General features: G+C 42.4%; 2 protein-coding genes across 6 annotated transcripts; one reads left to right on the top strand and one right to left on the bottom strand.

The window, feature by feature from the left end:
• Positions 1–335: 335 nt before the first annotated feature.
• Positions 336–5446, top strand: LOC118413519 (uncharacterized protein C19orf47 homolog). 4 transcript variants are annotated; one of them, XM_035817020.1, is made up of 7 exons: positions 336–432; positions 1458–1660; positions 2014–2086; positions 2352–2435; positions 2877–3008; positions 3256–3335; positions 3938–5446. In XM_035817020.1, the coding sequence occupies exons 1-7, from the start codon at positions 417–419 to the stop codon at positions 4472–4474; spliced, it is 1125 nt and encodes a 374-aa protein (XP_035672913.1). In that variant the 5' UTR covers positions 336–416; the 3' UTR covers positions 4475–5446. The 4 variants fall into 4 exon arrangements, with proteins under 4 accessions (XP_035672913.1, XP_035672904.1, XP_035672934.1 ...); XM_035817011.1 differs by having other exon boundaries at positions 1990–2086; XM_035817041.1 differs by lacking the exon at positions 2352–2435.
• On the bottom strand, positions 4928–27395 carry LOC118413513 (symplekin-like). Of its 2 annotated transcripts, XM_035816986.1 has the most exons (35): positions 27173–27395; positions 23599–23721; positions 23210–23283; positions 22704–22830; positions 22230–22336; positions 21783–21846; positions 21583–21630; positions 21181–21284; positions 20725–20822; positions 20410–20468; positions 19971–20066; positions 19688–19734; positions 19334–19382; positions 19078–19086; positions 18231–18374; positions 17673–17831; positions 16708–16848; positions 16015–16132; positions 15256–15342; positions 14742–14922; positions 14196–14277; positions 13798–13911; positions 13462–13530; positions 12849–12927; positions 12349–12433; positions 11973–12042; positions 11336–11444; positions 10984–11084; positions 10726–10816; positions 10202–10306; positions 9572–9759; positions 8650–8952; positions 7988–8342; positions 7335–7490; positions 4928–6896 (listed from the first exon to the last, which is right to left on the bottom strand). In XM_035816986.1, exons 1-35 carry the CDS (start codon positions 27260–27262, stop codon positions 6574–6576), a joined length of 4155 nt encoding a protein of 1384 aa, XP_035672879.1. In that variant the 5' UTR covers positions 27263–27395; the 3' UTR covers positions 4928–6573. The 2 variants fall into 2 exon arrangements, with proteins under 2 accessions (XP_035672879.1, XP_035672890.1); XM_035816997.1 differs by lacking the exon at positions 19078–19086.

The following is a 27395-nucleotide window of genomic DNA, read 5'->3' as shown; positions in this document are numbered from 1 at the left end:
AAGAAACTAATCCTGAACTCCCAGGATTTGAACCTGGGCCACCAGATCACAAATCTAGACGCTAAACCACTATGCCAAAAGGCTGACAGCCATTTGGCATGGTCAGTTAAGTAGTCCTAAAACTCCACTGTTACAGCTGGCGCTTAGGCCCACAACCAACAGAATATTCTAAATTTTGTAAAGTTACATAACACCCAATATTGATTTATCTAACGGTGTTAACGTTAATTACATGGGTCCAGGATATGACACAAAGCCACAGTATCTTTTTGAGCGTTTTTATCGGACTATGTGAGACTTTATTAGTGAGTGTCAGACTAAAAGTTTCCCCTGCCTCTTTTAACTTTGGAATAATCCACATTTTAACTCTCGCGAGGTTGGGCGAGAGCGGACGTATCCTGGTTTGGGCAAAGAAGATGGCGTCGCAGTCTGGTAAGTTTGTGACCAATTCTCAGTTTGGTTTCTTTTATTCCACCGTCGCCTTGTTTAGGCAGTGCAGACAAACGACAACCGCTACTGCAGTTATCAGGGATCAGTTTGATATCGTTTTCTGATTAGAGGCGACAGCGCAGGGTTTGATAAAGGCCTGGGATGTAGCGATGTTTGCGTTGTGCATGGATCGCGTTTCTGCATACCTTCGTTACACAGCTGTAGGCCATGCGAAAAACTGTCTAGACGATAGACTTGTCTGTACGGGACCGACCTCAGGAGAACGAGCGAGTTATGTTAGAAATAGTCGAGTTCAAATCTTCGTACGATTTTCAAGAGTGTTGATCTTGCTTAGATTGTTTGAAGAACCTTGTTGGAGGCCTTGGACTTGGGAACCATAAACGGGATGACACTTCGATCATGAATATGAGATGTTACACATGGCGCACAACTGCGGCACAAGGGACATTTTTAGCTCAGTTTAATTTGCTGTCAAACATTCTCGTGTTTTTAGGCTGTTTTTAGATTTTCATTTTGCCAGTTAAACTGTTTAAGTTGAATAAATTTAGGTGTTTTATACACGAGATATAATTGTTATCAATCGGACCATGTTATCCCAATGACCATGTACAAAGTCATGTTTAGTAAACAATTTTTAAAGCTAAATAAATGTAAAATTTGTGGTTATGATGCAGTCATGTATTTCATAAGCCCTCTAACAGAGATCAGAACTGAAGTTCAGAACGCAGATGCAGTGACATGAATATTTCTACTATTAGTACTAAGGTAATGTGTCAAAGGTAAAGGCCCCGAAATTGAAAACAGTCCTTGTCTTGACCATTGTTCAATTTGCATAATACCATCCAGACGGGTTTTCTTTCTTATTCTGTTCCTTTACCTTTGACCTATTACCTAGAATTCATGTCGCCACAAACTCTGGCAGTCTGGGGTCATCAGATCCACAGAATTTAACCCAAATGTTATTGTCATCATCAACGTTGACCATAGCTACTTACCTACCTGATTAGAAACCTCGACATGGATCAAGTTCTTCATGGAGGCCGGGATCCCGGCCGGACCGGCTGCGAGCTACGCCGTCACCTTTGCAGACAACAGGATCCAGAAGACCATGCTGCTGGATCTCAGCAAGGAGATCCTGAACGACATGGGGATCATGGTGGTGGGCGATGTCATAGCCATCCTCAAACATGCCAAAACTGTAGCACAGCAGGTATGTTGTAGGGCTTTGTTTGTCCTCTCCCTCAGTCCTTCATGCTAGAGGATGTATGTGTATAGCTTCAAGCAGCACTTTCGTATGACATTGGTATGTCTATCTATCTAGGTAGTGCTTCTCCAAAAAGTCCAATGTAATTGAAGTACAAATGTATGCTGATAATCTATTCTACACGTGTATGTTGTATGGATACAATTATGAGTTAGTGTGCCCAGATTATCTTGCCTTGTGTTGATATTCATCAGCCACCGGTACTGGAAAAGGTACTGAGTCACTGACCAAGTTGAAGTAAGACACTGACTTCTTTGTTTGCTTGTTTGCTCCAGGCTCAGCCATGTTTGTTTCCTCAGGAACAGAGAGACAAGGTGCTGCAGGTGTCTGTAGGACCACAGGACCCCCCACGAAGGAAACCTGCTGGGACACGTAGGGTCTCCATTTCACTCTGCTTTCTTGTGTAATCTAATCAACTGAAGCTGTTGGTAACACATGTCAGTACAGATGAATGAATTAAATGTAGAGATGTCTCCGCTAGTTAACTTAGAGCTAGTCAGCCCAAACTGAAAGCGTAGGAAAAGGTTTTCACTTGTCTCTCTTGCACTGGGCTATGTCCTGTGATGTGGTTGTCACTGTTCTTCTTGAGTGTCACAGCGTCCTAGCCAGATGTCAATGTACTGTCACGTTCTTACAGCGGCAAGCAGGATGGTTGGCCACTACCTCAGGGATTCTCCCAGCAGCTCCCCCTATAGGATGTCCCTAGATGGTGGTATCACAAGTAAGCTCAGAAGCTGCCCGATTTGTACCAGTTATCACCAATAAAGAAGATATTAGTGTGCCTTTGCAGTGTGCTTCACTAAATCCATGCCCTGTAGACTACATCCCTAAATAGCCTGACTGTGTAGAAGGCATTTCTATCATCTTTCACATAAAAATGTGTGTATTTTATGTCTTATAGAATACAAATTTGCTGTGCTGTGGAATCATGCCCTGTAGATTTATGTGTGAACGATCAGATCTGAGAAGACATGTTGTCGTGCAAGTTAGGTTGCCCGTGTGTCATCCCCTTGAATCATTGGGTTAGTTGTGTGCTAACCAGAATTTACTGGCAGCCTGCCTACATGGAATGACAAATACTCTGTTAAAATATTGTCCAGTGTATGATATGATGGCTAACTGAACCATGATTGTGACCCGGCTTTCTTGTTTCCGACTGCAGGTGTGAAGAGAACTATTGTATCAGACCTGGAGGAGGAGGTGGTAGGGGGGATGAAGAAGGCCCGCAAAGTAGCCATGCCAGAGGAGGGCTCACAGACCATCATCGTCCGCATGCCAGACAAGATGCCAGCTAGTAAGTGCTGAACACTGCATGGAATAGTTGGGCTGTAACAACAAGTCATGCTCACTCCAGATCCTTTAAGGCTAATGAATGTTCAGAAGGTCACATAGACTTTAGGTTTAAGACCAGGCGGGTCGTGGGTGTCAATTTCTATATCAAACCTTTTCAACCTGTGATTAGAATATTATTGAGGAAAACTATAAAGACGTGAGTTACTTTCCATCAGGTTCATGGTTTGGTTTTCTCCTATGTTCATCAGATATGGGTCCTGGCAAAAAGGCATCATCTGTGTTTGACAGACTGGGAGGGGACACTCCAGCAGACTCTACAAAGCCAAAGGTAAGATAAAAGGACCATAACATCTCAGAGTCAGATTTTATTTCCAAGAGACCATATCCTATATACAGGTTTGCCTATCTAGTAGAATTCATTATTTGATTATACTCAGATTATACTGCTGCTGGGCGCCCTGACACAGTGCAAGGTAGCAGTCAGCTGGTAGTCTTCATATTATGCTTCCAAGTGGCTGTCCAGTGAAGAAAATGGAGGCATCATCTAGTGACTCTGTATCTAACGATGTTTCTGCGAGCTTTTTTTTTTTCAAGAGATCACATTCTGTTATACTGTATATTCTGGTTTGCCAGTCTGCTAGTATGCATTATGATTATACTGCTGCTGGGTTCCCTGACACAGTGGTAGGTAGCAGTCAGCTAGTCTTCACACCATGCTTCCAAGCGGCTGTCAGAGGGGTTTGCCCTGGTCAGGCTGCACACTTTCCTGACACACTCCTGCCAAAATTATCTGTTTACATTTATCAACTATTGCCACTAATCCCACTGGTTCCAGCCAGATCGGCCCTTTAGGTATGTAAAACCAAGCTTGAGAGGTACATGCACTCAATATATAACTTTTATGGAAATGTTTGTGTACTCCCTCCCCAGGCCACAGGAGTGTTCAGTCGTCTGGGCGACCAGTCGGAAGCAGAACCGCCACTAGAGTACCATGGTGTACTGAAGCAGAGCCCCAGTGCTGTAAAGGCTCTAGCCGCTGCTCCTACTGCTGCTGCACCTGGCAAGAAAAGTGTCCATGACAGGCTCGGACCACAGGCTGCCGAGAAGGGAATCAGGAAAAGACTTGGTCCTGAAAAAGTGGACTCCACGACAGGCACTGCGAAACCCAGCGTGTTGGCACGTCTTGGGCAGAAGAGAACTGAGAAAACAACAGCAACAAATGTGAAGAAAATGGAGGCATCGTCTAGTGACTCTGTATCTGATGATGTTTCTGCAAAACTGTCGGCTGTGAGGAAAATCTCAGGCATTAAGAAGGCTGTGACAACTGCTGGGAAGAAAGGGAAGGGGTCAGTCTCTGTAGCAAAAGTCAGCAGCTCAGGGATATTTAGTTATGAAGACTCTGGAGAAGATACTGGGAAGAAGGCTGTTGGGGGTGGGAGTGTGTTTGCAAGATTGGGGAAGATCTAAGCACTTCAGGACAAGTCTACAAGATTGCTCTGTACATCCTGGCTGTGTAGCAAGATCAGTTTTAGTTTGGAGGTTTTATGTACATATCAAATTCTTACCCTGTATGTATGTGTGTATATGCTTGTACAAGACTTTGGTACTGGAGAGCTTATCATATAGGAATCATCAGAATGATTGACTGACATCCATGTTTGAATGTAAGCTTAGTTGTGAGCTCATGAGAAAACTTGGTGTACAGGATTTGATGACCACAAAATTGTGTGCAGAAACATGTTGTTTAATTTTAATTTGTATTTTTTTTAGAGCTTGTTAGTAGGTTTTATGTGTGGTCACTGGCTGCAAAGGATATCAACCCACAGCTGGTAAGGGCTTTAGACATGTAATGTGGCCTTTTCTTCACTCTTTTTTCAAAGAAACTTTTCATCCCAGTCTTCCAGTTAACAACAGATATTAGTCCCCAACATTGCAAAGATCTTTGTTATTCTGCTTCAATTTGGTACTGGTTTCTTGCCCCAAACTTCATGTGCTGTCACGAGATGACAGGATGTTCAAGACCTGAAACGTTTAGTAACTTAATAGTAAGGATACCATTATACTAGTATGAAGTACTCTAACTTGTGTCATTTCTGCATTTGGAATATACTGGGTCTGGTCATGTTTCATAGTACAATACCATTTGCTACATTATTCTGAAACAACTTTTACTGAAAATAGATACACATGTACACTTATCTCTAAAGCTTCCGTTTAGGTTGGAAAAGAGAGTGTTGACAGAAAACACATAAATATACACTTTGACTTTGTTACCTTTTGGTATTTTTGTTGAGAGTGCATGTGCTCCATACTTACTGAATCCTTTCATTCACTATTTGTTCATTTGTCGGTTGATGGTCTTTGTTGAAGTTGTCATTTTTGATGTAATATTACTCGTACTTTGTTACCACTGCCAAGTAAAGGTATGCAAAAACTAAACTGGTAGAATGTCATGTTCTTTCATAGGGTCATTCTGTCAAAAATAGTCTTACAGATAGTATCAATTTTTGCAGCACAAACCATTCAATGTCCACCTGAAATATCTTGCCAGTGTGAATCATATTTTTATGTTTAATGTTGTAGAAACATTTGGTTCAAAATAATTAAAAAAACACAGGCTTCCATATGGATGCTTCTTGTCAATGTCTTCAATATCAAGTTATAGATTGCAATGTCAAAGCATAAATCAGAAATTTGACTGCCTGACTTCATCAATAAGATCTGTTCAGTGAGGACATTATCAGGCATTTAACAAGATAAAGTTTCCAAAATCATATCAAGTTGCTTGAGCAACTGCTGTTTGGCATATCTTATTACCTGGATGTCTAACCTTTATTGACATAACAAGATAAAGGTTTTTGCAGCATATATAATGTGCCCTTTCTGTTTTGGAGTACATACATGCTGCACCATTCATCCTTACCAGTAGTTTGAAAAGTTTTGCTGCCCAAGAGAATTCCAGAGTCACAACATGCCTTTTTAAAGTACATTCACTTACTCTTGCACAACCCACAATATAGGTTTTCTTCTTCTTTTAACATGTAGTGTTTTGTGTTGAACTTGTCTCAAGATATGTTTTCTGGTCAGACAGGGTCTGCTTTTTTACACAGTAATGTCATAGCACAAATGGGGCTCCTGGGTTTCCATCAGTTTTTGTCATACCTATGATTTATACATACTACTGCTACACGTTCTATACTGCAGTAGGATGGTGGGATCAGACATAAAGACTTGCCCATAACCAAAGGAAAAAAGCTTTCACACGTCAATGCTCAGTTACATTTTAATGATATACATGTCATATAACCACTTAAAATGACAAACGTTAGGACAATTTTTGTATATACTTAAAGCCATTTTTGTATATACTTAAATGCTAGACAAATGGCATAGTGCTCCAAAGAACAAGTAGAGTTCTGACAAAAAAATCTCAGTCTGATTTTAAGTTTCAGCGTAAAATTATGTTAACTGACCTATTTTACATATTGTCTATATATTTCTGTGCAGTGCCTGGCTTGGAATTCTGCCAAACATTGTGCAGTAATAGGAATATCTTGGGATTCTTATCAATGCTGTGCCTTAATTCTGGCACTTCTCCTCCTTGATCCTGAGGCTTCCTCTGCTTTCTGTTCATCCTGATCAGTCTCCATCTTCTCCTCCTTCACTGGCTGGTCTACCTCCATCTGCTCTGCATCAGTGGGCTTGGGAGAAGCTGGAGTTTGAACAGGCTCCTGCTTGACCTGAGCTGGTTCCTGTTTCACCTGGACAGGCTGTTTGACTTCAGGCTTTGCTGCATCAGCTGTGGAAGCCATTGTGGCAGGTTTAGCAGCTGGCTGCACAGCTGGCTTTGCTGCAGCTGTGGCAGGTGAAGAGACTGGCTTTGCAACACCTGGTGAGGAATATGAACAAGTTGATAAACAAGAATTTTTTTGTTTTCACATGCAATAAGCTATGTTTGCTTTTTAATGCGCTTCAGGTAGACTAACATATATATCTACTAGTAATTACCACTATCTTTATTGAAAATTTATAGAAAGTGACAAAACTTATAGAGTGGAATACAGATAAAGTAAGTCAATACGACAAACAGCAGTTACACAAGCAACTGGATATGATTTGGGAAACAGACGTTTCAGACACCATCAGATGTCTTTCGTCAGTGACACTGGAGAGTCAATACTTCAGGACTTGTTACATTTCCTTGTAGTTCTGATAAACAGACAAAGGAAGGTGTCAAATCCATTTCAAGACACGTCTTTTACTTTGTGGGGAAGAAGTGAACAAAAAAAAAAGCTATTACAAACTAAGTTGCTAGACGACGTCTCACCTGCAGGTTTTTGCTGCGCTGCAGGTGCTGCAGGTGCTGCGGGTTTGGGTTTCTGCTGAGGAGCTGCTGCTGCTGCCGGTTTGACCAGCGGGGCGCCGGGAGGCTTGGACACGGCCTGGGACCTCCCGCCTGCCGCTGCTGGTCTGCTCATGCCAGCTGGGGGAAAAGCAACAACAGTTTGTTTGTTTGAACCTTTATTTATTCAGGAAAGCTCAAATCAGCCTGCAGGCCGCTTTCCATTGAGGTCATGAAGGAAGTGGCAAGGGTCAGACAAAGTATATAACAGAGATACAGTTTACATCGTTTAAAGTCCTTATAAGTCTATATACACAATTTTTACATACATGGTACAAAAGACATGATAGAGAGAACTGCTACATGATTCAAGTCCGTTCATTTTGGCTGTTCCCATTACTTTGACAGTCTCTTAAAGGAAGCCAGAGTCGGGGCTGTGTGTCAGTCAAAAAATATACTAGTATACAATGCAGGTGCCTTAGATATAGTACAGCACTGGTGAGCTATTGATAACACGTTATCCTGAACCAAACTACTTATTACCATTCTTCGGATTCATAACCATAGCATAATATATTCTACAAACATCACAGTGGACTTTTCAGTATTAAAGATAAGATGAACACTTTCGAACTCACATTGCCTGGGAGCTGAGGAAGGTGTGGATGCAGGCGGTCTGACGGGGGTCCCTGTGGGGGTTCCCGTCCTGACGGGGGTACCTGAGGGGGTTCCAGGTCTGCCAGACATACTGGTCGGGGGCGTCCGTACTCCCCCAATGACTGTAGAGATAGCCATGCCCTGGAAGGCCGGCGGGGTGGACTTTGCTGCAGGAGGAGGGGTGGACTTGACCTCCGGTGGCTTTTGAACCGCCGCCGGTGTCGCGGCTGGCTTCGGTGGTGGCTTGGGGATCTCCTGGGGTTTCTGGGCAGCCTGCTTTTCTGCTGCAGCTTTCTGGGCTGCTTCCTTCTGTTTCTGTTCTGCAGCTGCCTTCTCCTACAGGGAAAACAAAACAAAAATTGTTCATTCATTTTTTTGCATCTGACTTGCTTTTCACTGCAAATACCTGATATTCAAGAAGGACATACCACCAGTATTAGAGAATGATAATATGATCATCTTATTCAAGAAGCAATATTTGTATCTTAATTGTACCTATGCACAGTTAACAACTTGAAGCTTTATACAGATGTCTGGAACAATTGTTGCAACTCCTCACATCTCCCTATGCTAGGTTCTTTCATAAAATCTTTTAAAATGGGGTGAGAACACACAGTAAAAGTCTATCAGACTGTTCTCTAACCTGGTTGACCTTCTCCTGCGCAGCCTTGTCAGCCTGAGCCTGTGCTTTAGCCTGGGCCACCTTCACCTCCTCCGCGGACGGCTCGGCCTCCACCACCATCATGATGGCGCGGGGGATGTGCGCCCGCTGGTGGGGCGTGAAGTTGTTGATCTGCTCCAGGAGCGGAGCCCGCATGTCGGGACACTTCTCGAACACGTTCTTCAGCTGCGGAGGGGGCAGCTGTAGTAGCACCTGGAAGGACTGGGGCTTCGTGCGCTGGCAGCACTTGATGAAACCTTCCCAAACCTTGGGCTGCTTCCACACCTTAGAGAGGGAAAATCATCAGTATGATTTTTTTTTCAACATCTTGAAGAATTCCAGCGTTTTGAACAACTTAGAAAGAATGACCTGACTTGTTTTAAAATCCATGCAAATATCTGGTATTCTATATTGGAAACCTTACCTCTGTTGGGTACATATAAGGCGGTGGAAAAGAGGGTTGGGCTCCTTGCCCTAGACACCGTGAATAACAACACCATGCCTCTACTGCCTCAGAAAAAAGCCCATGGACTACCTTAACCTTTACATACAGTTGCAAGGTGTACAACTGTGAAAGGACAGAGTGTTTCACCAAGATTTTTTTACTGCGTAGGGGGCACTTTAGTGCAGCAAAACCCACATGGTACACAATGCTAAAAATATTTTGTAACCCTTTGAAATACCATTTCCTGCATTTTGAGGGGCAAATATAGTAAAACAAAGCCACCATTTTTTTTAAAACTTTGTTACAAAAGAGAAAAGTCCCCTTATCCAGTTGAAACCCAGCATAGGGGCCCAAACTACAGCATAGGGGATCCAAATCAGAGCATAGCCTCCCCCTACGCTGGAAAGGCCTGGCAGGAATTCTATGCCAGACTAAGCTGATGAATGAGACAGGACCCACCTGCTTGATGATGAGCCTCTGCAGAATGTTCATGACGAAGCCCAGCAGCCGGGGGTACATGCTGAGGGACTGGATGACTGTCCTCATCAGCAGGGTGGGCAGCGGGTTCTGTTCCATCAGCTGCTGCATCACAACCGCCAGGACCTCCGACGTGTACACCTGCTTCTCAGCAAAACACAGCCCAGTCGCTGGAGGGGGAGGGGATAGATGTGGATACTACACTGTTAGGTTGTGTCCAGAACAGATGAGCTAACACACAGATATAAAGTGAATATCTCTGTAAGTAAACACATGCTTTGTTAACATAGAACAGACTGGTTGTTGAGGAAGACAGTGTTTTAGATTTGCTATTACATGTACAATCAGCTTTACAAAATAAGAGCATGTCTTTGTTTCTTCAAACTCCTTTCTATAAATTCATGATAATGATGATGATTAGTTTATTGAGAATAAAATTGGCCTGACAGTAAAACACACATTAAATTCATATTGCATTACTCTTTTATGCATTCACCAGTTAGCCTAGGTATCATAATGGTATACCAAGCCTTAATATCAATGTATCGAGAAATCAAAGCCATGAAGCCCTGTACACTGTATTTCCATGCATCTAGCCCTTCCCTGACTTACCCTTGATGATAGATTTCATGTCACATTTGGCTGTGTCGATGTTGTGCAGTGCCACCAGTAACTCCCCTGGGGTCAGGGGACTCTGGCCAGCATTACCGTCTCCGGCTGGGGAAACACATCAGAATGATTAGCCTGATTCAATCACATTTCTATACAGTCCGCCCAACATTACTGGCCTCTACAGCCAGGACAGCAGAGTTTGTGTTACACAGACTACAATACGATCATCTGACATCAAAATGGAGACAACTAGTGAGAGTGCAGGTGTGGGATACAACAATGGAATCTTGTCCTCCACTTCCAACCTCTGACACATATTACACTTCTTGATGTAGGAAGTAAATATAAAAGGATCACTTAACTCGAAAATGTGGTCTGCGGTTTTAACAGGAAGGAGTAATGTAAAAAGTTGCCTGATTATGTATTCATTGATAAATAAACTGTATGAAATTAAAAATAACACCCCTTCTGGAGTTTATGCTCCTTTATGTTGAGAAGTTTTGATTGAAGTAATCAATTCTTACCATGTTGTGTTCCCAGCAGCCTGTTAAAGACTTCTTTCACCACAATGGGATTCAGCTTGATCAGCTTGGGTAGGGCAGCCACAACCTCTTTCTAAAGTACAAAGGAAAATATGACGCATCATGAGTGGATGTCTGTAACTGACTCCAATGAAAGGCATAGACACCAATAATGGCAACAATTTCACATATGTAACAGGAGCTTACATACCAAGAACGTTTGGTATCAATCTATCTTTAATGTACAAGACTGCACAGTACCTTTTCCAGTCCGTTGAGTACAGGAATGAGGAAACGGACATCAGGGACTCTCTTATGGTACAGGTCACGCACCCTTCTCACCAACTCAGGAGAGGGGGGAGCTGAGGGAAAAGAGACACAAAAATGCAAAGTTTAACACATTATACAAATTGGAAAGAAAGTAACTGTGTTGCCCACATCTTTAAAAATTACTTTACAAGCATCTCGACTTGGAATCACTGCATGCTATCATCTTACTTGTCTCAGATATACAAAAAATGTACAACACAAAAAAATTTACACAGTTGTTTATCTTCAAGAGAGAAAAAAACTTCTAGTTGTTTACCGTGTGGGGAAGACAACTCCATCTTACCCTTATCAGTGAGCACATGTAACATCCTGGTGACCAGAGTCTCTGCTCCACGAGGACAGTTCTCCACCAACAGCAGCAGCTCTGGAGATGACATACCCATGCCTTTCACCTGGGTATGGTCACAACAACACATCCATCAACATCACTGTACATCATACACATCATACTGTCATTTCTAAATGTTAGCAGCTCTGGTGATGACATACCCATGCCTTTCACCTGAGTCACAACAACACAACCATCAACATCACTGTAAATCACACACATCATACTGTCATTTCTATATGTTCACACCAGAGGTTGTGACTAATTTGTGAGTTGTGCCTACAGTGTACTAACAAAGCTTGTGGGTATTTCACATGTGTAGAATACCAACAGGCTGAGTCATAAAGCTCTCCCTTTCAGGTTACGTTAGTTGGTCTATACAATGTAGCTGACAGTACAAAGGAAAGGACGGGAAGCTGCATCTGAAGATAACAATGTGTTTGTGCTAAAAAGATTCATAAAAATATGCACCCTCAGACTATTTCTATGGTACTTCAGATAGACATACAAGGAAGAAAAATATGCACAGCTGCATTTCCAATGGAAGTTCATGCGTATAAAATTAACTTGTGCAAAACACATTTAAACTCACCGGGCTTTCCAAAACTCTCAACACAACCCGTTTGATGTTGGCCGAGGCTGCTACATACACAGAAGCCAGTCTGGTAGGGAAGGAAATGGGGAGATCCTTTACATCTGTAAACTCAGCACTCCGTTTCTTAACATTGCTACTAATATCAACAGCTTTTCCAGACTGATATTTTGTTACCATGGTATGATATAGTACAGCACTGATGGTCTACGACTGTTACCATAGGACATAATGCTTAAACCAGTTCTCTTGAGGCCTAGAAACACAAGCATGGACACAAGCCTTTGAATACATTTTAGATTAGTAAACCCCCAATTTTGGAGTAGTACAACAGTAGAACATTAACAGTGTAACAAACAACAAAATGCTGACTCACTCATGGATGAGTTTATGGTTGAGAGGCAGCAGAGCCAGGTACAGATGGAGACACAGTTTGATCAGGTCCTCCGTCCACTCAGCCTCTGTTAGCAGCAAAATAAATCAAATTAGGACACAACTCACACAGTAGCTGTAAGATTCACAGTTCCAGTGAAGAAAAATAAAACACATAAAAATTCCTATTCAACAGTATGTTTTGTTTACTTATTAACCTTATACTTTAGAGCTTCTTCCTGATTGCATCTCATACAGAGGTGCTCAGTTTGATTAGATACATGACTCTCCTACTTTTCAAGTATAGGTTAGGCTCTGGCTTGTTTTCACATCTCTTTATGTTTTTATTGGACCTTTTATATTGTTGGCTTTTCTTTTGTGTATAAGTGTATACTTTGGGTATATACAAAAAAGTTGACAAAATAGAAAGTGTGTTAGAAATGCAAGAAGACATCCAAAACAAGCAGGAACTTAATCTCTGCTTGGGGAAAACCTCTCTCCTACCTGCAGCTGGCTTGCCAATCACCAGTCGTGGGGGCGGGGCCTTGTTCACCAGACACTTCAGACAGGTCAGGGCAAAAGACTAGGGAGGAAAGGACCATAAGGCAACAACATGAAGGCACAGAAACATACATGTGCTTCTTACTCAAACACATATAGCTCTCTCCATTTCCTTGGGCCCCTCCTTTAGTAGATGGAGACTGTTGGATAACTGATGAGTGTTAGTCATTGAGATCAGGGAAAGTAAAAGTGATGGATTTCACATTTTTTGTCATTGAGAGATCATTATGAGATCACTGGGAGACCTTGGAGATCACTGAGGGTAGACTGAAAGACCCTTAAGAGATCTGTCAAATGTTTGAATGCTCTATGGTATATTCAATGGTCACCATTGTGAAAGCCCCTTTCAAAAAGCTTTAATTTTATATAAAAAAAATTAAAGAAGAAATATGAATGGATGATGTTGGTGACACAGAAAGACAATTATAGCAAACCTTAGAATCACCTTGAAAAATATTTTCTCAAGTCATTATGACTGACACACAAGTGTTTCAATCCACTGGTACAACAAGCAAGAAGTAATATTCAACTGATATGTTTTATCAGAACAACTGACCTCAATAGTCTCTTGTAGCTTTGGCTTTGGATGAAGCAGCTTCACAAAGCGAATACTGTTGGAGCGGACCTGCATGGTACAGACAAGATTTAAATAAACAAGAATACAAGCTTTAACAGAAGGCTAATTCTAGTCATTCAAGATGTCAGCATAACATTGAGAGTCGTAAAAGATGGCCAAACAGTTAAAAACAGCATGAAATCTTGGTACGCAGTTTGTGAATGACCAAAAAAAAACAAAAACAGTCTCATTAACCCCTGTGAAAAAAAACATATTTATCCATTACAAATTGGTAGTTCCTGTGACCTACGGGGTGAAAGGTCAAAGGTTACTGACCTCTAGTTTCTCACTCTGTGTGAGGTCGAGCAGGACCTGCAGGAACAGCAGCTGCTGGGAGGGCCGGCTGATGATGAGGTCACGCAGGGTGGACATGCCGATGTACACATGGTTCTGGAACACACAAAAACAGCATGTACTACTGTAAATGCATTTAAGTTCGCGGAGATTTAATTTTGCGGTAGCGGGAAAATGGACTTTTCGCAGTGGTTTGAATTCAGTTTCAAGTTTTAAGAAGTATGAAGCATTGTGATGGTAATCCAACCAACTTGGAGAGGAGATTGGCACCACCAACTTTGTGGGAGCCCAGTGAAAGGATAAGGTACATATGGCTAAGTTGTCCCTCCAACGACCTTGAGGTCAAGAGACTAGGTAGGTAGGTAGGAAGGTAAACCCACCTCATCCAGGCAGAAGTTCCGGATGATATCTACAGCTCCATCAGTGATGTAGGGTGCACCTGCCACTACCTGGTGAAATAACCTGGGGTGGAGAGGACACAAAACCAAGTAAGTCCACAGTAAAAAAAAATATGGCTAAAACGACATCAGGCAGACTTTGTATCAAGGCTTTGCATCATCACATTAATGAAGAAAGATACTGGTTTTACATGGCTTCCTATATATGTGGCTACTTTGTGGAAATGTAGAATAAAACATGACAAGGCGATCTTGTGGTTAGGGATATTCAATCACAATCTTAAGGTTCCAATCCCTCCCAGAGGGGATGTAAAGCCAAAGGTCCAATATTTGAGGACAAACACAATCAGAGCAATCAAAGATCTTGACACACTTATCAAACAGGGCTGTGGCCCTTCCCGACGTGAGTGTACCAAATCTTAAAGGGGGTCTTACACAGCTTTTGCATACTGTACAAACTGTTGTGTTACACCTAAAGGCAATTTTGCTGGTTATGAGAAACAAGCAAACAATGGGTTAGCTACTCACCCATCCCTCTGATCTGGCCGGTTGCAGATCCCAGACAGCATCCTGACCAGGCACAGCTCGTAGCGCTGCAGGGAGGCCGGGTCCTTCGCCTTACCGACCGTCTCCGCATGCATCTTGTACAGGCAGGAGAAACCCAGCTCCACTCGCCCACGAACATCCTCCAGGATGAAGTCTTGGACAACTGAGATGAGATGGAAAAGAAAATCATATTGACCTCCATTTAGATACTGCATACAGTAAAATGAAGTCAAAGTCTGCAGGCAAGTTCCAAACAGCAACCTGTAGGTTTATCAATTATTCGATTCTCCATATTTACATGACAGAAATGCTATTATTTCACTATGAAAGGCAACAATAATACAAAATAGCACTTCAGATCTCTTTTTGCAAATAAATCAACTACAACACTGATTATGACTGCTGGTATTCCACAAATACAGTGTACATGTTTGTAGATGCTACGATGTGATCCTAAGAAAATCTCAAGAATTTGAAACAAATTGAAAAGTCTTACTGTCCATAAGGTTGTCCCCAAAGTTCACCACCAGTGAGGACAGAATCTTCATTCTCTCCTGGGAGACTCCACCTGCGATAGCTGTGCCTGTAGGACAAAACAGACAACGGACAGGGGATCATTCAGACAGTCTCCATAAAGCATAGCAACAAGTACAAGAACATCCCAACAAATACAAGGTACAAATACTAAAAGCAGATCACTATGTATCAGCTATGTCTGTCATGAAATAAGCCCACATACTAAACTACTTCTTTCAAACTTGCTTCAGGGACCAACAAAATCTTGTTTATGTCGAAAGATGGTCAATATTGACAGGATACTTTATCTAATGCTTTGTGTCTATGGGAAATTTTTTTGGGACCAGCAAAAAACAGTCACATTGGCCAGTTGGTTTGACTACACTTAAAATGATATTCTTAAGTAAATTATTGCTACAAAAGTTACTCCAACAAATGTTATGTACAGCAGCTTGTAACAAAAAGTGGCTTGCAGGCCGATTTGAGCTTTTATGAATAAATATAGCCTGATTAAATCTCGCTTATAGCAGCCCGCCAAACATCCACCGGCCCCCTAGAAGCTAAACTCCGCGGGAGGGGCCAATTACAGCCCTGGACAGCGAAGTTTGTGTTACACAGACTAGAATAAATAAAGGTTCAAACAAACAAACAAAGTACATGTAGATGACACTTTGAACAATACCAACCAAACTCCAGACGCTGACTAAGGAAAATCCCAAGGAGACAAAGCCATACTTACGCTCTGCATCCAATATGCGCTTCAGTGCAGCTTTCACCATGGCCTGGTTTTCATCATCGTCCAATGGCTTCAGGGTGTCGGCTAACCGGAAACCCTTGATGCGGCGGCTCTTTTGTTGCTGGAATACACAATCGTACGTGTCAAGTGCTTTCCAGTGTCCAGGACTCAAGTTATTGTACAAATTGTATTTTTAGGACAGAATCTTTCTAAGAATAGCTATTTGACCTAGCATGAAAGTTTATCATATACATTATAGAAAAATGTTAACACTTTATATCCAACACTGAAATTAAAATATAGGGACTTACCCCTCTAAATATTTGGACAAACTCCGTTGACCTTGTTCACAGAATCTCAGGCAACTATTTGACCTCATTACATTTCTTTACATATGCACAATGCTGTACGAGTCAGAGTAGAGAGTAGTAGTAGAGAGCCAGCCGGAAAACTCCTGGACACCTGTTTTCTGTATGAAACGTGTTGGTCGCCAAAGGCTGACTTTGAAGAAATTTATGGAGTTAGACTCAGAAACTGGTCTGGATGGCCTGGAACTTTTTGCAGCGATGAATGACAGACTGTACTGGAAGTCAAACTTCACTTGCTGCACCTCAGAGGATGACTTATGATGATGATAAATGTACGAGTCTAACAAGTCTATACTAATGTCTCTGCAACAGACATGAGGAGATGTACCTGTAGTTGAGGTTGCAGCGGGGCAGGCTTCTTCTTCTCCAGAGCAGTGGTCCCTCCCACAACAGTCTGGATGCTCTGCTTCCCTCGATGTTCTTGACCCTCCTCTTCATCTTCTTTCTTTGCCTTGTCGCTAGCAGCCGCCTTTTGTGAACAAAGTCAAAATTGATGAAAAACGTTCTAAAAAATGTGCTTTACAACGAGATGCTCTGCAAGTGTTAATCTAGCCTGTTTTTTTTTTAGAATCCTGTTGATCATTAATTTTCAAAATTATACTAACCATGGCTAGTTGGGGGACCTTGAATACATAAATTAATAAATGATATTTAAAATCAGTTTGTCTATTCTCCATGGATAAAAAGTATATGTACAACACTGCATACTTTGTTCCGCCCGCCTGCCTGTCTGGGCTACCAGCCCTTTGGGACCCTGCAAGATACCATAATGTACAGACCAGTCCAGATCACCTGTACAGAATGTTACCTCAGCCCTGGCATGACATGAAGTGTTTTTCTCTTTCTGGCAGTATCAGTCGTGTTTGCCGGAAAAATCTTTTTAGTGCGTTTCATTCAAGGCAAAAATGCCCAATTTTGTCCATCATTTTCTGCAAAAAAAGTTATTTTCCCTCTCATTTTTCTAAATTACAGAAGTTGAAGGACCAAAAGTCAGTTGGTCTTGTAGCTGAAGGAATATCCTCTCACCACATACACAGTTATTATGCTTCAGGATAATTCCCTGGAAGAGATGGTCGCTAGACTTGAGGGTGTGCAGTCTCCAATTGAAACCCGAAATAAACTGGGGTGTAAGGTACCACGGTGCCGAAGGATTGAAGGGGTGAAAGAGACGCTGAGCACCAATGGACTGACCCCCCGACAGGCCACATGTCTGGCGAAGGACCGACTTCTCCATCTCCCCACGAAACCCCTGACGTAACAAGTGGATGGATAAAGTAGTAAGTAGTAAGGTACCTGTTTCTGCATCTCCTCCACACCAGGCCCAATCCCTGCAGCTGTCATCTGAGCAGCCATAAGTCTGGCCAGGTGGCCCACCTGCTCCTCGGTACCTGCAGACTGGATGGGTGTGTAGGTGGACTGGAACCCAGCCGGCATGGTGTCCGGCAGAGTCACCTTCAGGGATTACATGTATGTAAACTTTAGCACACTGAAGCAGACATTTGGCTACCAATTCTCTACTAGTTCTCACTTTTAACTTTATACTCCAAAACATATACATGTACTCTCAATTCAAAAACCTTTGAAACAAGATTACAGAAAATGTTGAGTGTAGGGGACAGGGTAAGGTAGTAGTTCATTTAATGTCTTATGGAAGTCTATAATCACTTTTAATTTTGTATGCCAAAACATATCTCTCACCTCCAGAAACCTTTGAAACAAGATGATAGAAATAGTTAATGATGTTGGGGACAGGAAAAAGCAATGTTTTCTACAGACCTCTAATTAACCTCCCATTGTTTTACAGGGTTTTCCAACAGAGGCAGTTGAAAAGACAGAAGGGGCAATCCTTACCATAGACAGCAGCACTATGTTAGCAACATTGTCGTTTCCCAGTAGAGGGATGAGGTACTTGGCAGTGATATCATTGGCTGTTTGTGTGGTGACAGGAGCCAGCTTAGGAGGTGGCTTCTCTTCTACTTTATCTTCTTCCTCATCCTGGAAGGGAACATACAACATTTGGGGATTTATACTCTTCACAGATCACTTTACCAAACTACCATCTTTGTTGTTTGCAAAAGACAGTAGTGTATAATACATGAATGAAAGTTCATCTGTGACAGTAGTCAACATTGTGTTACAATTTTAAACTCTAGGCTTTGGGTCATTTCAACTTGATAAGGATCGGAGGACTGATCAAAAGCTTGCTTGTAAGCGCTTGTTTTGTGTACGGATATAGTGAGTTTAAAATTGTAATATAGTGTATAGATCTACAATGTTAATTTGAATATTATGTTATTGAGCAAAATAGACAGAAAGGCCAAGCAATTATCAGACAGGCATGAGGAGACAACAAGAATGAACAGTACCTTGTCATCCTTAGAGCAAGAAGGTAGAGAGAGTGGGAGAGAGCAGAGAAACAGGGATTAGAGAACTACAGGGGAAACAAACCAGAGTAGCCACTAAAGAAGTCAAGAGTGACCCAATATGTGTAATGTACGGTACAGAAGTTAAAATTGGATATGCCGAGGGATGAAGCAGAAAATACCTTTTCATCCTGAGGTACACAGGTGTAACAGGCGAGATGGGGAAAAGAGATAGTGAACACTGTGAAGCTGTCAGATATCAAGCAAAAATTGCTATAAAAAGCACATTATTCTGTTGGACAGTTCTATGTATACATTAGTGTGTGATATTCTACCTTGTCATCCTGGTGGTCCCAGCCAACAAGACAGCGAGGTGGAAGAAGTACATTAACAATATTGGATAACAGTAAAGTGTGCTATGATCTCTCATTCAATTTAACCAGTAATCAATTTGAACAAAATCCCAATGTTTACAGGCAATGTCTTACTGTTGTTTTGGTTAGAATATTCAGTAATAAAAGTATTGCAGTACAGTTGTTTTCCATACATCAAGTTCAGTAATACTGAATCTTATATTGACAAAGTGAGTACCTGAACTTTGGGCTTTTTAGATGGCTGTGAAGTTTCTCCACCCTCAGACCTTAATAGGGAGGAAATAAATAGCTGTCAGCACATGGCATTACTCTTAGATACACAGTGCATAAAGTCCCACCTTGTGTGTGTGTTTGTTTGTTTGTTTGTGCCTTTATTTTAACTCGATAAATACTCCATCGGCCTACTAGGCCGCTTTTCGTGGAGGTCGAGCTTACATTTACATTTACTTGATGTGATTTACTCTAACCTTTATCATTGGGTACAAATTCTTGCATGGAACAATTCTGAATGCATTAGAATTGAATGAGAAAATCCTTTCCCAGAGAAATATCATTCCTTAAGTGAACCCACCGTTCTCTTTTTTCAGCTCTGGAAGGCTTGGGGATGATTTTCTGGAGCTGCATTGGATGGAAGAAATAATCAGTCAAATGATAAGAACATACTTTAGAAAGAATTCATATTAATGTGATCTGATTAAATCTTACTTATAGCAGCCCACCCAACATCCGCCAGGCCTCTGTGGGCAGGGGCCAATTACAGCCCCAGACAGCACAGTTTGTGTTAGACAGACTAAGATTAATGCGGTTGGATAGATTTTTGAGAGAACAAAACATTGAGCAGAGGCCAGCCTTACCTCCTGCTGTGTGGCCCCCAGGTCCAGCAGTAGGGTGGTGATCTGGGAGTGGAACTCTGCAGACGATGGGTGCTTCAGGAGGGTCGACAGTTGCAGCTACAGTAAAGCAGAACAACAGGTTAATGTCATGTATGTACGGACAAATGTTGCAAGAAAGATAGTAAGCCATCTGCAAACATCATAGGTAAAACTAGCAATTTCTTATATCATAGCTATAACTGATGCCCTGTTTCTCAGGAATTTCGCATGCTACAAAGTTCTTACAGAAGCTTTCTTGCAAAAGCTCTCTGGAAAAATCTTACAAGAAAGACATTAAGCCAGCTGCAAACATCATAGGTCAAACTAGTGATTTTTTATATCTTAGCTATAATTATAAATGATGTCCTGTTTTCAGGCATCTTACATGTTCCACAGTTCTTACTGAAGATAAGACTCTCACCTTTAGATTTTTCCTGACGCTGCTGACTTGAGATTTGGCAAGGGTTGGAGGCAGGTTCACTGGAGAATGGACAGATGTGTAGTTACACTACCAGTACAGCAAGAAGGCCATTAGACTATACCACATTTATTATCAATAAAAAAGATGATTGCCATTTCCAAAAACATATTTTCTTTTCCCACTGTGATTGAAATAAATGTATATAACCCCATACAGTAATTTCAATAGTGGATCAAATAATGACATAAATGTGCAAAAATATGTACAATTTTACTTCTTGCTTTTTCCTGAAACAGACATGTGAAATCTACCTACCATGGAGGGACTCGAAAGCCTGCACTACTCTGGCCATGTACAGGGGGCGCTGCTTTGCAATGGCAGTCAGGGACCCCATGCTGGCCATCAAGTTCATACTGCGGACAAAAGGGTCCAGAAATAATGTTAGAGGAATCAATACTTCCTATAAATATCTGTCATGAGTTTCTTTAATAATTGCTGAGCAGAGTTTATAACAGAGAGAAATTCTCACAAAAAGCAATTTTCTTCAAAACATACAACCTAAACTTACACTTGAGGTGAAGCAGTCATCCTCACCAGACCTCAAGCATGATGCTTACACTAAATTACACACAAAACATTCATCTCATCAACTCTAACTTAAGTAAGAGAGCACACTCCACCAGCAAATAGACTCTTTTAACCCACACTTATGGTCCAAACCATGGGAACAGCTTTACAGTGAAGACTATGCATAGACTATGTTAGTCTGACCTGGAGATGTGAGCAGAGGCAGTGAAGCCCAGCATCATGTCCAGGATCTTTGTACCCTCGTCTCGCAGCTCGTTGTACCTGATGACTGGATGGCCCTTGGGAACCTGCAGGGACAGGAGCGTCAGTGTGTTATACTTACACTAATACCGAGTGTGTCAGGAGCAGTTATGACCTACAACACACAGGATACCAACATGTGGCTTGTCTCCATTGTCTCTGATAAGAAACAGATGCATAAACCATGTTGAACCTGTGATTGAAATGTAGGACAATGTAAATATTCTATGAAAACAAGGATACATGACCCTACCTCAAGTAAAGGAATTCATATTTTTGCAGTTACAATGTAGTATGCACAGGTTGAAGAAATACCTTCAATTTATGTATAAAAAATCAGGCTACCTGGTCAAGTGAGATGTCATTTTCTGTCTTCTTGGGAATGTCAGAGTCCTACAGAAAAACAGTAGAGGTTTAGTGAAACATCCGTGTATCAATATGGGATATTGAAAATGATCAGATGTAAAACATAAGCCATGATTACACATAGCAGGATATTAAATCTTGCCACATTAATCACTACCAGAGAGATGCAAATAACTTACAGGTGTTCTGGCACTCAGGACAACAATCATCATCTCTAGAAACTTCACAACGTGGGTACGGACACTGCATGGGGCAAGACAAGAGTTAAGACATTAAGCAACTTACAAATTAGTCAACTGTTCCTTGAAAATGATTTAAAACTTTAAAACCACATGTACATAATGATTCAAAATTTTTACAGACTGTATATATACTTAGTAAGGAAATATCTGCCTGTTGATTCAGCATGACAATAGTTGTGCTGCTCCCACGGCTGATTAAAAAAAGCTATGGGACTGGTGATGATGATACACAATTGTTATGTTTGGGTATACTACTGTATAGTATTTGAATTTAGAAAACAAAACTTCCAATATGGGGAATAAGGCAGAGAATTAGAAAAAAGGAATTCAATATATCTTGTATGATACGCTTTACAAGCTAGAGTGCACTCCTCTACTCCTCACCCGTCATTCTCCGAGTCCAACATGACCAGGATACGGTTCTTCATGGTGACGATCATGTCCCAGGTGGACTCCATCTCCTCGGAGATGGTTCTTACTTTACTCAGCCACTGAAGAGAACAACAACATGTCAGTAACTATTGGTGCAAGTTTCCTTAAGTCTTGACTTGTAGCGGTATACTCTTAGTATTCTTAGTAGATATACTCTTAGTATAGCGATATAATATTAGTTCTATATGATTGAGTGATGTCACAAAATCAAGTGATACATGTAATTCTTATAAAGGTGGGCATCTGACATGGTTATCATGCAAAATAATGAAGTAGAGGAATCAACCTTTAAAAAAAAAAGAGTCACCCTTTTTCCCTCTGTTTTATACAAATAGCCATTTTTGGTGACCTGGCCCATGGACTATATGACATCAAAACAGTCTATGTGGCATTTTCTGTATAGTGAGTAACTGTAAATCCACTTACTGAAAGCCCAACTCTGTATATCTGAGTTGTGGACAGGATGACCTTCTTCACAACATTGACGTTCTCGTCTTCCAGCAGCATGTTCAGATTGGCCACCACTTTGGTCAGCAGTTCTGGGTCCTGTTTGCTGTGGGGGGAGAAAGAGGAGATATCAAGAAAGCAGTCGACAGGGTAGGCATGCAGAGCTACAGGTGAGATCAACTCCAACTTAATCAGGAGTCATGACACAAAAGCGCCTTTACAATAGGGCCAGTAGTGCAGTCTACCTCAATGGCAACATATGAGATTGCTTCAGAACATCCATGAGAGGCTGTCTGCCCTCCCCTAGGATGATGAGAAATGCCCTAATTTGATGATGAATTAGAGGAAGAGGAAGGCAAAGCTAAAGATTAAGAAAGGGGAGAAGACCTCTGATAAAGATGATCTCCTTGGAATAGGAGACTATGCCATTGGGGACAAGGATGTAAAGTATAGACCTGGCTCAAAGCTGAGGATCATTCACTTACCAGGCTTCCTCTATGAACCCTACGACAAACTTGCGGACATCAGCTGACTTGTCCTGCTGAAAAGCCAGCATTTCCTGTTGGGACAAAATTATCTGTCATTCACATGTCATTATTCATACAACATAATTGTTCATACAACACTTCTGCAGTGTGGGTGGATCAAAAGAACATTGAATGCTAACACACTATTGACATAACATTATAAGGCATTTTGTGTGGATTTAATTTTGCAGTATTTGGAGAATGGAGACAATGCTCAAAGTCTGTGTCAGCAACAAACATTGTTATGAAAGATAGAATATATGTTCATGGTGTGATGAGTTCACAAATGATAACCATGAACATAAAAAAATCGCAAATTTTTCCATGATGTACAGAAACCATCTCACATCTAGGAAGTTATCCAGCAGTGCAGGGTCCTTCTGCACGATGAGCTCCTGCACCTGCTTCAGGGTGTTGATCTTCTGCACATCCTTGGGCATGAGGGAGGCCTGGTTCAGCAGGTCAACCACCTGAACAAAGTATAACATGCAAAATGTTTTAACGAAAGATTATCTGAAACGAAGGCCACACACAGAAGAACTTCATATTTACTTTTCAATACAGTTAAACCTGTATTAGCAGCCGCCGGCCACCTTTGCATTGCGGCCACATGGCCATTGCAGTCACTTTTTGTCGGTCCCTAGGATTTTGCCCATTGACCTAAGCATTAAGAAATAGTCTATAGTATTGCCTATTGCAACTATTCAGCGGCCGTATTGAACCCTGCACCTAGTTTAAAAGCATTGTTTGCAAGGTTAGTTTCTATTGGTATGACATCAACTTAATTGTCTATTCATGATTCAGAATACCAAGAATAAACACAATAAAGCTAGGAGCCCAGAGTGTTGGCGGTTCCATTTTTAATTCTCTTTTTTCAAAATTGGTTGATACAACATATAAGCCTCAACCCAGGGCTGGGAAGGGTGGGGAAAAACACACTTCGCTGGTACAGCTAGGACTATCAGTAGTAGGAGACCCAGAACGCGTGCTTGCTCGGCGACGCTCGCTACTGAATGACGGGCGATACCACCGAGCGAGCAGGCAGGGGGTTATCATATCCAATTACATAGGATGTCCTTGTTTGGGCATCCTTTCACAATTGTCTATTCATGATTCAGAATACCAAGAATAAACACAATAAAGCTAGGAGCCCAGAGTGTTGGCGGTTCCATTTTTAATTCTCTTTTTTCAAAATTGGTTGATACAACATATAAGCCTCAACCCGCCAAAAAGGAAGAAAGAAACAAACAAACCGCCAACAACTGAGGGAGGTAGAAGAAGGAATTAAATATCCTCGAACAGTTACAAGATTAAGATAAATATGACGTTAAAATATGAAACGGTACAACGGCGTTCCCAGCCGAGTGTAGTACAGTATGAACAAAAGGGTTAGGCTATTGCTATCGTCAACAATTGACAGTATGAACGAAAGGTTAGGCTATTGCTATCGTCAACACTTGATGCAATGAAATCGTCGAATCTATGTTGACTTATCATGTCATACAAGTATAAGGTTAATGTAAAATACATGCTAACCGGCTATCACTAAGGTGATGAACGTAATAAAAGTTTAAAGTACAAAATAAACTGTATTAACAAGAACTGCTAACTAAGAAAGGCCAGTACGCAGAGTGACCTGAGAATCAGGGGCTAGCCAACGCAATGAGCTTGCTCATTTTTTGAGTTACGTTAAACATAAAGGATGTAGGTAGCGCCATGTAAACTGAGATTGCGTCTGACCTCCAGTCTCCATGACGGGCCAGGAGCTCTTTCGGAACTCCTGCTAGGTATGCCCAAGTGCAGCCCCCGCGCCTGAAACTGTGGAGGGAGAATTTGTCTTCGGAGAGTCCGAGGGAGCCAATGATTTGTTTGAATCTTCTCTCGAGAATTGGTTTAGAGAGAGGTGTGATCGAGCCGTTTTGGAAGAAGGAAATAGCCGGATCGGTGGGGCAGCCGGGTACAGATGAGCGGAGGCGTCTGTACGCTTGGACGGGACAGAGTGGGGAGTTCGGCATGGCCGCCAAGGGTATTTCAATCTCACGTTCCCAGAATTGGATAGTTTTGGACCAACGCGCCCGGAGTACGAGACCGCGGTCAGTGTCAAAGACGTCGCCGATGGCGAGTTGTTTGGACGGGTCAAAGGTCGTCCTGGACTTTGGAACTAAATTTGAAGCTCTCATGAAGCTGAAAAACAGAAAGAGGAACCCTACCCAGCATGCAAGGTCACGATCGCTGGTTAAGTCGAGCTTTGAGTGGAGGCTATGGAGGATGGAAGGCGTGATTGGAAGTTTGGGTGTTGGGGTATGGGCCATGACTTTGCGCAGGCCCCGTGTGGTGATCTGAAGTTCGAACTGGCTCGGTGTAGGGCAGTCAAAGCCCAGCATTCTGTGTAACGAGCGAACCCCGCTTAGGTAGTTGAGCAGGGTCTGTGGTGATTTGAAACTACGGGACAGAAACTGCGCGTAGAGGCTGAGCAGGTGGCCGTCGGCCGGGAAAGGGGGAAAGCGGAAATGTACGCAAAACAGGAGATACGTCCTAATCTGGACTTTCAGGTTGGCGGTCGTTCCGGTGGCGTAAGCCGCGGCCTTTGTCCTGCGCAGGTCACCTTCTAACGTGGAGAGGTGACGGTTGAGGGTGGCCTCATCTAAAAGGGACATAGAAAGGTGAAGAAGTCGTCAGGTACGAAAATCTCGTGGACGACTCGGGTGTCCGTGAGTTGCAAGAACGCATCCTGGTGAGCGAGGCTGAGGTGCCAGCGGGATAGGTGATCTGCTTGACGGTTGGTCTCGCCCGAGATGTGGGTGACCTTGATCTGAAATTCCTCCCGGCTGGCAATCCACCAAAGTTCCCTAGCGCAGGCAAGCAGACCGGCGTCTTTCGCTTTGCCAGTGTTCAGAACCGAAACTGTATCGGCTGAGTCACACAGAAACTGGAGGCGTTTGCCACGCCATTTAGGGCCCCAGATCTTCGCCGCGACGACAAGCGTCAGCGTCTCGAGGTACGCGATGTGATTGTCGGCCTGGAGGATGGCGGGCGGGAATTCCTTATGGAAGTATTCGTTCCCGCAAATGCCGCCGCAGCCTGTGAGGCAAGAGTCCGTCGCGGCTACGGCATCGGGGACGGACCACGGCTCTTGTGGAATAATAGAGATGCCGTTGTAAACGCGTAGGAACGCAACCCACCATGCTAAGTCCTTATGAAACTCTTCTCCTAGTGGGTAACTATGGGAACGATCCGGCATCGTGGACAAGAGGCGTAACAACGGACAAGAGGCGTAACAACCGCGAAACGAACAGTCTACTGGAGCGGACGCACTTGGCAATGTACATGAGTTTCCCGATAAGGGATTCGACAGGAGACCCAGAACGCGTGCTTGCTCGGCGACGCTCGCTACTGAATGACGGGCGATACCACCGAGCGAGCAGGCAGGGGGTTATCATATCCAATTACATAGGATGTCCTTGTTTGGGCATCCTTTCACGATCAAGCGTAGTTTCTATTGGTATGACATCCTTTAAAGAAGTTCTTTAAAGGATGGAAGTAACCAAAAAATGATACTGTGTAGTTATCAAAACCACTGAGCAGATTCTAAATATTCAAAACTTTTACCACTCTGTGCTCCGTGACTTGGTTGTGTAAAACAAAGGTCCTTGGTCAAATTCAGGATCTATGTGACACCAAGGAGGTTCTCTACTACTCTACTCTCTATAATTTATCAAGAACAGACCTCATGGTAAACACGTACCAGAGATGGGGAATTCTACTTATTTCGGCATAGTTGGACAGAGTGGCATGCTATATTACTTTACAATCTACCAGACACGTAGTTATACTTCACTAGTATAATTTACATATACATTGGCAAAATATGAACTGAAGAAAACACGCATGAGGCTAGATCATGGACCGGTAGGGTCTTACCTTGTCTGAGGTCGATACAGCCTCAGCAGGACCTGCTTCGTCCTCCAGAAAGAATTGAGAGGCAATGGATAGACGACTGTCCGCGGCCATTGTGAATAAATTCTTCTAATTTCAGTCAGTTCTTAGAAATGAGATGTTTTAGTACCGATTCTTCAGAAATTCACAAAATTGAAGATACACGCCGCCATGTTAGATGTGTCCCACAATGCAGCGTGCAAGTTGC

The sequence above is a fragment of the Branchiostoma floridae genome, chromosome 1 (genome assembly GCF_000003815.2).
Source record: "Branchiostoma floridae strain S238N-H82 chromosome 1, Bfl_VNyyK, whole genome shotgun sequence".
NCBI lineage: Eukaryota > Metazoa > Chordata > Leptocardii > Amphioxiformes > Branchiostomatidae > Branchiostoma > Branchiostoma floridae.
The sequence above is the reverse complement of the archived record's forward strand: the minus strand, read 5'-3'. Positions and strand labels throughout refer to the sequence as shown.

What these genes read in the sequence shown, in the direction of transcription:
- LOC118413519 (XM_035817011.1), top strand. An exon ending in CCTAGATGGTGGTATCACAA is followed by an intron (nt 2,436 to 2,876) that starts GTAAGCTCAGAA and finishes TTCCGACTGCAG; the next exon opens with GTGTGAAGAGAACTATTGTA. An exon ending in CAGACTCTACAAAGCCAAAG is followed by an intron (nt 3,336 to 3,937) that starts GTAAGATAAAAG and finishes CTCCCTCCCCAG; the next exon opens with GCCACAGGAGTGTTCAGTCG.
- LOC118413513 (XM_035816986.1), bottom strand. Translation starts at nt 27,262, where the DNA reads ATGGCCGCGGACAGTCGTCTATCCATTGCCTCTCAATTCTTTCTGGAG. An exon ending in GCTGCTGGGAACACAACATG is followed by an intron (nt 10,307 to 10,725) that starts GTAAGAATTGAT and finishes GTGTTTCCCCAG; the next exon opens with CCGGAGACGGTAATGCTGGC. An exon ending in TTCCTCAGCTCCCAGGCAAT is followed by an intron (nt 7,491 to 7,987) that starts GTGAGTTCGAAA and finishes CTTTTCCCCCAG; the next exon opens with CTGGCATGAGCAGACCAGCA.